Source organism: Haliotis cracherodii, unplaced genomic scaffold (assembly GCF_022045235.1).
Source record: "Haliotis cracherodii isolate W230 unplaced genomic scaffold, xgHalCrac1.p SCAF_16, whole genome shotgun sequence".
Lineage (NCBI taxonomy): Eukaryota > Metazoa > Mollusca > Gastropoda > Lepetellida > Haliotidae > Haliotis > Haliotis cracherodii.
In genome coordinates this window covers 6,408,934-6,418,870 of record NW_027266271.1, presented here as the reverse complement: position 1 = coordinate 6,418,870, position 9,937 = coordinate 6,408,934, and the positions used below count along the sequence as shown (strand labels likewise).

Genomic DNA, 9,937 nt, shown 5'->3' with positions numbered 1-9,937 from the left:
CATGATTCAAGGGAGGAGGGGGTTGGCATCCTCATAGACGACACTTATTATAATTAATACACGACCACAATTATGTAGAACACATTTTATTATTTAGTATCTTTCTCCCGGAAGCTGCCTGGCGTTATTTAGTAGGAGCGTTTTGAAGTGTGAATGTGAAGCGCTTTTTTGCAATTGCTTCATTATTATCAGTAAATCATTAACAAATCCATTATTTTTCTCCAGTACAGTAAGATGTATTTAGTCACTGCCACTGCCACTGTCACTGTCACTCAAGCCATCAGGTTCACCATCATGTGCAGAGTTTGGGCAGCCAGAGCAGGTGCAGTGTTCGGTACGTGGCAGCCCGGACAGACAAGGACACGTTCAGGAGGCGACACTGATCTTGTCACTGCAGATGAGATGAAGGATGTATCTGCAGCGATATTGTCGTCTAAACATGGCTCTCAACATGTGTTGCTTGAAAGCATCTTCTGTAGTTGGGAACATTGTAGCTGCCGTGTCAGTATTGGAGGCCTGGACATAGCCTAGGTCATCTAGAGTGTTCAAAGGTATAGCAGGTGGACGACTGTTCTAGCAGAGTTTAGGGACACTTCTATAGGGGGCTCAATCGAAACCAGTTCTTTAACATTTCAACAATGTTGAGTAAGCTGTCTTCTATGAATTTATAACCAGACATCACCATAAGAATATCACGTTTCACTATGTTCTCCTATATCACTATTACCAGCATGCAACTGAGTGTGTATGTATGTGTGGTGCGTGTGTATGTGTATGCGGTGCATGTGTATGTGCGCGTGTTATTGCGTGTGTATGTGTGTGCGGTGCATGTGTATGTGTAGTGTTACTGTGTATATGTGTGTGATGTGCGTGTGTTGTGTGTGTGTGTTATTGCGTGTGTATGTGTGTGTGTGTCTGTGTGTCATTGTACATGTATATGTGTGAAGTGTTAGACGCTCACTACTTTGGTGAAAGCCAGGACCACGGGTATGGTGGTGAAAAAACTAGACATGTCTGGGACTGGAATTGCCTTGTCTTAGCCGTAATTTGCACGTTGCACGGGGAATCTAAAGGCCATTACGTCTGAAGAATTAAACATTACGACTCCAGCGAGAAACCCGTAGCACTAAATTGTATCGGAAATGTACGCTCACCACCAACTTGAGGCATTAAGGCTAAATCCTATCAAAACACAGAAACGTGTACTAACACAGAACAAAAAAGTATATATTTGAAAGATGTTGCACTGCTGGACATACGTAATATCTCAATGAAACATTGTGTAAACAAACGTATGCTTCTGTTGTGTTTAAAAGCAAATACGTCTTAAGTACCAATCGCTATAAAAAGAAAAGAAATACCGGAAATAGTTTCATTCGCATACATGACTCTACCATGTACTAACCACGCCGTTAGTGTAAGTCGTAGGTACAAGCTTTATGGCTTTGCGTTGATGCTCCAAGTCCACGCATGAGTGAGTGAGTGAGCGAGTGAGTGTGTTAAAATTTAACGTCACATTGGCAGTATTTCAGCTATATCGCGACAAGAACATTAATAATATTAAAATTTAGACAAATAAAAAACGTGTCATCGACGGACAGTATAATAATTAAATTATCACAGTTTAGAAGTAAAACTATTTGCGTGAACAATTAAAAGAATATCCTAGGCTTCAACAACACATTATAAACACGGGCTATAGATCACCACCAACCAAGCTTAGGCCACCATACTAGGGACCGTGGGGACTTAAGATACTTCTGCCACCATCGCTTCGGCTGCTGGTGATTGTAGTCAATTTTAGCCACTAATTAAGATTTACATGATTGAAAATTATGGTAGGAATAACAAACTGAATGATTTGGTCTTATGATACCCTCTCAGGAGGACACTAATTTTACGCTACTTCAACCACCTTCGAGGGCACAGCTACAAACAATCTAGGTTAATAATTATACACTACCATTGCGTAAAAAGTAACTATTTACATCAAAATGTATCAATTAATTCTACTTTTTTTTAGAAACTTATTATTAAATGAGAACAGAGATTAAAAAGATCCTTTATGGATGAAACTTTGAAATATTGATCCCTTGTAATGGCAAAATCAATACAGTCAAGCAGTATCTCATCACAAGGGATACAAAACGGAGGATCCTCAGCTTTTGATAAAAACTCGTGTGTATATCTTGAATGGCCAATACGACATCGTCGTAAAATGACCTCTTCAAATCTGGACTGACAACCAAAGTAAGTGTAACCGATATTTGGTTTATATTTGATATAATTTATTGATACCTACTTGTGTGTCCAACTTCTTTTGCATAAGATCTCTGATGTAACATCTGATCACAGGTTTATAATTACTTTAGGAATTAGAAGTGGTGTCAAAGATTTGTTGAGTGCTGCTTTAGCAGCAGCCATTGTGTTGCCTTTTATACCCACGTGACTGGGCAACCAACAAAAGCCGATGTCGTATTGGCCAATTGAAAGATCATTATAAAGTTCTAAAATATTTAAAATAATTGGATGACTAGAAGAGACTTTTTTTCAGTGCTTGAAGACAAGATAAAGAATCAGAAAAGATTATAAATTGTTAATATGCAGACTGTTTTTGAATGTATACCAAGGCTGTCAGGACAGCATTGGTCTCAGCAGTGAATATAGAGCCATTGTCTGGTATTCTAGAGGATAAATGTTTTGATCCAATGACGGTGGCAGATGCTACTTTGCCACCATCGTTGGATCCATCAGTAAAGATTGAACGGTGAGTGTCGTATTTATTTCTTAACTGTAAATATCCGTGTTGATATACTAGTGGATTAGTCTCAGATTTTATAAAACGTGTGAGAGAAATGTCTACTTCTGTCCTCACCAACTGCCAGGGAGAAGACAAAAGGCGGTAAGGAGTGATGAGATCTAAATCTATATTAGCAGCAATAACATGTGATTTAATCCGAATTCCAAGTGGGGGAATCAGCTTTGTTTTCTCTGAAACAGTTCTTCCTATAGGGGATGAAAAACGGAGTCATAGGCAGGATTAGAAGGGTTGGAGTGTAATTTAGTGATATATTGAAGAGACAATTTAATACGGCGTAGTTTCAAAGAGGGTTGATCAGCCTCGACATAGAGGCTGTCAACAGGAGAAGTTCTAAAAGCACCAAGGCACAGTCTAAGTCCTTGATGGTAGATTGAATCTAGCTTTTTTTAAATTACTCTCGCAAGCTCCAGCATACACAATTGAGCCATAGTCTAATTTTGAGCGGATTAATGATCTGTATATGTGAAGGAGGGTTGTCTGATCCCCTCCCCACTTAGAATTCGAGACGACTTTCAACAAATCGAGGGCCTTCAGGCATATAGTCTTTAAATATTTAATATGTGGCAAAAATGGTGGTCGAAAATCAATCAAAAAAATTGGCCTCTTTTACAACCTTAATTGGAGTGCCATCTAAAGAGAGCTCTTTATGGGGTTTATATTTCCGAGAGAAATGTATACAATTAGTCTTGGTCTGTGAAAACTTAAATCCATTCTCAAGACACCATTTATGAATTTGATTAAGACACAACTGTAACTGTCTTTCAATGGTATGTATATTTTTACCACGACACGAAATATTAAAATCATCCACAAACAATGACCAATCTATTGAGTCATTTGATACTTTAGATAAACTATTTATTTTGATGCTAAACAATGTGACAGACAAAATACTGCCCTGTGGAACCCCCTGATCCTGACTATAATGATTAGACAGGGTTGATCCAACACGAACTTGAAATTGTCTGTCTGTTAAAAACTGCGTTACAAATTGAGGCAAGCGGCCTCTTAAACCAAAGTCATGTAAATCTTTTAAAATACCATGCTTCCAAGTGGTATCGTAAGCCTTTTCAAGATCGCGAAAAATAGATTATTTATGAAGCATTTTTAATAAATGATTCTAAACGAACCAAATGATCAATTGTACTTCATTTTTTACGAAAACCGCATTGGATATCACTGATTAAAATGTTTGTTTCTAAAAAACAAACTAATCGACTATTCACCATGCGCTCCATAGGTCTGTAATTGGATGGATCTGTATGATCCCTGCCAAGCTTTGGTATGGGTACAACGATTGCAATTTCTCCACGAAGGAGGAAAATGTCCCGGTGTCCAAATATCATCGAAAATGTTCAGTAGTGTTGTGAGGCAAGATCCGGGTAAGTGTTTTAGAAGCTGATAATGGATCTCATCAACACCAGTTGCAGTATCATGAGCTTGTGCTAAAGCAGTATGTACCTCATGTAGTGAAAATACTTCATTATAACCTTCGCCTGGACGACTGGGCCACCCGTGCCCCCACTAGGTTTGGAACCTTTGCCTTTGATTTTCTGGATCATGTTCCATACCTTTGACATTGGCGAGCGTGAATTTATTTTGGAAACATAATTATTCCAAGTCTGCGCTTAGTATGTTTAAAAATTCGTCGAGCCTTGCAATAATTGACTTTTACATTATTTAAATTATGAATAGTAGGATGGCGTCGAAAGTATTTCTCTGCCTTCTTCCTACGCTTCCTAGCTTGTTTGTCATTCGTCATTAAACCATGGTTTACGAATATGTGGGTGCACAGAGGACTTAGGAATAGTTTCACACACTATACGATTTTCCCTTCATTGTTAGTATTGGAACTTCCCCATAGAGGGTTATGTCCATTAAGATCACCCATGATGAGACAGGGCCTAAGTAGCTGGTCAAATAAATCCTTAAGATCGGACTGCTGCAAATTTGAGGATGGAGAAATATATAGGGAACAAAGTGTGAAAGTAAGACGGACAGCAACAGCCTGAAGGTTGCAGTGGAGAGAAACAGGACTGTGGGTGATGCCCTGTCTCACCAAAATGGAAGCACCGCCAGTGGCTTTGTCACCCAGTGGAGTAAAAGAATGGAAAGAATTGTTCTGACGCAATTCAAATTTATCAGTATGCTTAAGATAGGTTCCGTGTAAACTAAAAACTGATGGTTTATAATCTTGTGCTAATTATTGAACTTCATTAAAATAACTTCATTATTCCTAAGTCCTCTGCAATTCCACTGAATTAATTTAGGTGAGTTAGTCATGGTGGTTCTATGGGGGATCTCTCACGTGCACGTGTGGAGGATTGACTCCTATATCTGAGTTCTGAAGATGGCGTCACTTCCATCTCCGGAGGGTCAAAGGAGTTACGAACCTCTACAGTAGAGGGGATTTGAGCTATCTGTCGCCGATTAGGACGCTGTTTTGTTGTTGACAATTCAACATATTTATCTTCATCAACAACTGGTTGGATAACTTCTGGTTGTGACAGACTCACTGTCTGAGACAAATATGTTGCCACTTTGGACTGACTGTCAGACGTAGTAGGCATTACAACAGTTTGTACGAGTTTGTCTGACCGAGTCCAAGTCAGATCAGTTTGGCAGGATGCAGAAACAGTGTTGTTGTTTTTTGAGACAGTAGCTGAGTGGGTGATAGTAGGAGAGTGTTTAGACGGAGTCTGGCTGAGAAACGCTTCTTAGCTTCAAAGAAGGAATCTTGCTTTCGTATTACAACTTGAGAATATTTTATTCAGGGCATGACTTTGAAGATGATAGATGTGCACCATCGCAATTTGCGCATTTAGGATATTTACAGCAGTCGGAGCTTTGGTGATCCTCACTACAACGATGACAATGAGGAGCATGATTGCGGAGTGGATTGGGGACATACACCTCCACTCCGATATTAAAATAACCAGCTTGATTTGGGCACAGTACAGGAAGCAAAAGTAAACAAGTATGTATTGCTTGGTTCTATTCTACCATCATGTTTCTTGAAAGTGAAGCGCTTGACAGAAGTAACATTTTGATCTGTTAGTTCACCAACTATCTCCTCCTCGGACATGTCAGCTAGACAACGGGCTCTGTCTCTAACAATGCCTTAACTGGAGTTGAGTGTTTTGTGTGCCGAGACAGCAACACTGACGTTTGCAAACTGTTTTGTTGTAATAAATTGAGTGATTGCTGTCTCCACTCACACTCCACAAGGAGCGAGCCGCCTCAGAGACGTGAAACGTTCTTTACTTCTCCACAAATAGATTAGATTGTTTTAGATACTAGGAAAGGATTGAGCTTGAGAGGCTCTCCATCAGATGATTCGATGACGGTAAACCTTGCCCAAGTTTCTTGTTTCTTTGAAACTGAAACATCTTCATTAAATATAAGAAGATCAGCCTCTAGCCGCCTCTTTTTGTCATTTCTAGTGGAACCAGAGTGTGTTTGAGCCATGATGTAGGTAATAGGATTCAGCACCCCCGCTCCCCACCCACCATGGAGTGTCTACAAGGACGGTGCTACAGTGGAAGCCATGCTGCAACACCAGGGCTCCAGCAAATACACCACGAATAGCTACATTTGTCTACCAAAAGAAATGTCCAGCTGGTTCGGCCCATGACAGAACATTGAAGACATATAGAATTCGGAGGTTGACATCACCAGATTGGCCCATGAGCCACCGGCTTCTGGCATAGGACTCTAGGCAATATTAAGATTTGCATAGATAGATTTTCATCATAAAAAAAAGGGTTTGATATGATATATCATAAGTGACACGTATCCATGCGCAGGGCATGGCGTGACCAGCCGATTGATAGAATCGGGCCCATTCTACCACCCGTCTAGGCGAAGAAAGGGTCAAAGTGGTGTGTTGGGCAAAAGAAACACTGTTCCTGGCTCCAGTGCCCTCAACCACCAGACTCCCGTCCTCCACCGACACAGGGGCGCAACCCACGGCAAACAGGTTGCCCAATTTGGTCGCCTTTAACGACTAGCAATGGGGTGCTGAGGACACATTCTACCCCGGGTCCACACGGGGGAAGAGCTATTAGCGTTACCCAGCACTCACCACGGGGAGATCGCTTTTCACGAGTGCCTCCACACATGAGGTGAGGGAGGATTCCTGATGCAGGGAACATGCTGAGCACTTTGTAAGATGATGATAACAGCACATATGCGGGCGCCACGGCATCCGATGCCCTTCCCAGTTATGTTACTATGCTTAGTCACCGCATTATGATGCAGAGGAATACGTTTGGACCTAATTTGCTTTTACAGTCCCTCATTAAAGCGAACAAAACCTTTTCCATAAGCATAAGAAGTTTCTGTTCAATGCAGAGTCCATTGTACGATTCCGATTATATCATGAACATGTGTTTATTAACCACCACCACCAGTTTTGTCATTGATGAGTGGAATTTGGAAAATGTCCTTCAGATGTCTACCATAACACTTTTTGAAAGCTTTACTGAGACTGTGTTGTAACCCTGATAAAAGTTGTGAAATGTAGACATCAAATGCTGGAGATGCGGGAATGTTGCTCGACATGTAGGGAAAGTTGAAGTTATCCCTCTTGTACAGTCTTGTGTAGTGTTCTTTATGCATAGATCTAAATGAGGTGTTTTCTCGGGTCTCATGTAGTTCGGGTGGCTAAAGCGGTGGAAAAGGGAATGGAATTTTTGGACGTTATTGAACAATATCAGATCGTCACAATACCTGAAGCTTAGGTAGCTTCTTGGCCAGATTCCTTTGTTTTGATTTGCCAAAACGAGTATAAATCCCGATTCTTATGCACATAGAAACCCACCATCAAGCAGGGGAGCACAGGTGGTGCCTTTGGGGAGGCTTACTTCTTGCCTAATTGTCTTCCCAGCAAAGTTCAAATGTATAGCCAGTATCAAGGAAGAAGTCCGGCATCTATGGGTACCACGCTGAGCGGACATATTACCATTGGAACAATGAATGAAGCTTTTCCTAAAGTTCGTTCAAAGGTTAAGTTTGTTTTAAGAAAGACATGGCGACAAATTGGTCAATATCAAGATGAAAACGGTACAAAGATTCACACAAGCCTGCAAACTGTTGGGTTGGCTGGTAGTTGCAAGTTGTGATGATCAAATCTGTTGTTTATTTTTACAATAACCCAGGACAAGTACGACTGTCAATTAAATTGATCAATGGCAAAGAAATCACAGGATCTATACCAGAAATTTAACTAGCCACGTATGGGTTCCTGGCTGATCAAGTTGAAATGTAAACTGACGTCCAATAGAAACTTTACCAGAGTTTGAAATCACTTTTGCTCAAAAACAACAAAACATACATGCATGAAGTAAAGTGTATTGAGAAGATCGATATATCAACACAATCAACACTGAAAATGACAATCATATCGCGACCGAGAATGACGTCAGACCCCCCCCCCCCCCAAAAAAAAAAAAACCCCAAAAAACCCGAAAAAAGTTGGATGTAGTAGAAAAACACGAGCTTTCAGTATCATGGACAATAGGCAGAGTACATAAACAATCGCTCACGTTCAATAACAAGTCATTAGTAGCGTGTGTGACCACCAAATGCCTCAATACACGCAAAAGCTCAGAGGTGTTCTATGGGAGACATGTCGGGTGAGCGTGCAGGCCACGGCAGGACATTGACGTTGTTGGCTGCGAAGAAGTAGGTGACAATCCTGGCTGTATGGGCTCTAGCGTTGTCATGCTGATAAATGACACCACGTAGCTGTTTTTGGAGAAATGGTAGGACAACTGGACGAAGAATGTTATCCATGTAACGCTGAGCTGTCAAGTTTCCGTCAACGATGACAAGCGGTGTCCTCTCCTGCCCACAGATCCCTCCCCACTCTATGACACTCCCTCCACCATATGGTACGACCTCCTGCACGCAACACACCGCCGTTCGTTCACCCCTACGGCGGTAAACACGTTGTCTTCCATCAGCCCTAAACATACAGAATCGACTTTCGTCAGTGAAGACAACCCTCTGCCAATTACGTTGTTGCCAACGTCGTACAGTCCGGGCCCATCTCAATCGCAGACGACGATGTTGCGCTGTCAAAAGCTGTCCTCTGTATGGTCTAAAAGCCCTGAGTCTCCTTGCCACTGTCTGTCGACTACCCCTGTGACCTAAGGCATTTGTCGCCGATGACGTCACTGTCAGGAAGCGATTTCGGAGGTGCAAAGTACGCAAGTACCGGTCATCATGAGGCGTGGTCACCCTGGGTCTGCCTGTTCTTGGTCTGTCAGGGGTCCGCCCTGTCTGTCTGTAACGTTGCATCAAGTTGGTAACGGCAACACGGGTGCGTGCAATATGGGCGTGGCTCTCATCTGTACCATACCCAAGGCTCGTTCACGTTGTTCGACTGTGAGTCGTGGCATTTCTTTTGTGTGTTTTTTTTTATCACCGTGGATGTCTGACTTGCCGTTGCAATCGTTGAATACCCTTACCCGCACGTGCATTTGCAGTTGTCAGTGTTGCACGTGTTTTTTACTTTTCACTCGCGTGTTTTCTAGCAAACATGTAACAGACGATTAACATTTTCTGCATACACTATTGTTGTATTTAGGTTATGTGTTTTAGATAGACTTCATCGAAAAAAAATGTATACTTTGTCTGAAATTTATATTTTCAGTTGGTAAAGTTTCTTTTGGAGGTCAGTTTATCCAAATAAATCACAATATTGGCAAGCAGTTTGCTCATTTCACGCAATGGGCAGGTAATTGTTCTACCCAAATCATGCAGTTGAAATTGGTATTGTTTTACATGTTTTGTTTTTAATAAAGTAAACTCTATTATTAAGTAAATAAGCTGTAATAAATAGTAACCAAACAAATATGTGATCTTAAGATTTTCTAAATAAAACCGCATTTCAAGCAGTGTTATCTGCATATAAAGCTCAGTTCAGTCACAGTTGGCACAGGATCGGCAGTTGGATTTGATACTTAACTAATAATGGTAGTTTTAACAAGCATCATCATCTCTTTTAACAAACTCTCAGTTGGAGTTTATTTAACTTAATGAACGTAATGTTTTTCATATCAAATTTAAAACTATTTGTGCCAGAATGTTTGTAAAAATAAGAGAAAACAT

General features: G+C 41.0%; 1 protein-coding gene and 1 pseudogene across 1 annotated transcript in view; both read left to right on the top strand.

Moving 5' to 3' along the window:
* LOC139463766 (uncharacterized) overlaps nucleotides 1-9,937 on the top strand; it is a 272,927-nt pseudogene that overhangs the window by 107,603 nt on the left and 155,387 nt on the right.
* The window catches only part of LOC139464104 (neuronal acetylcholine receptor subunit alpha-3-like), a 29,190-nt gene continuing 19,487 nt past the window's right edge, over nucleotides 235-9,937 (top strand). The window contains exon 1 of the mRNA XM_071245647.1: nucleotides 235-334. Coding sequence (XP_071101748.1) covers nucleotides 235-334 — 100 coding nt within the window. The remainder of the gene's footprint in view (nucleotides 335-9,937) is intronic.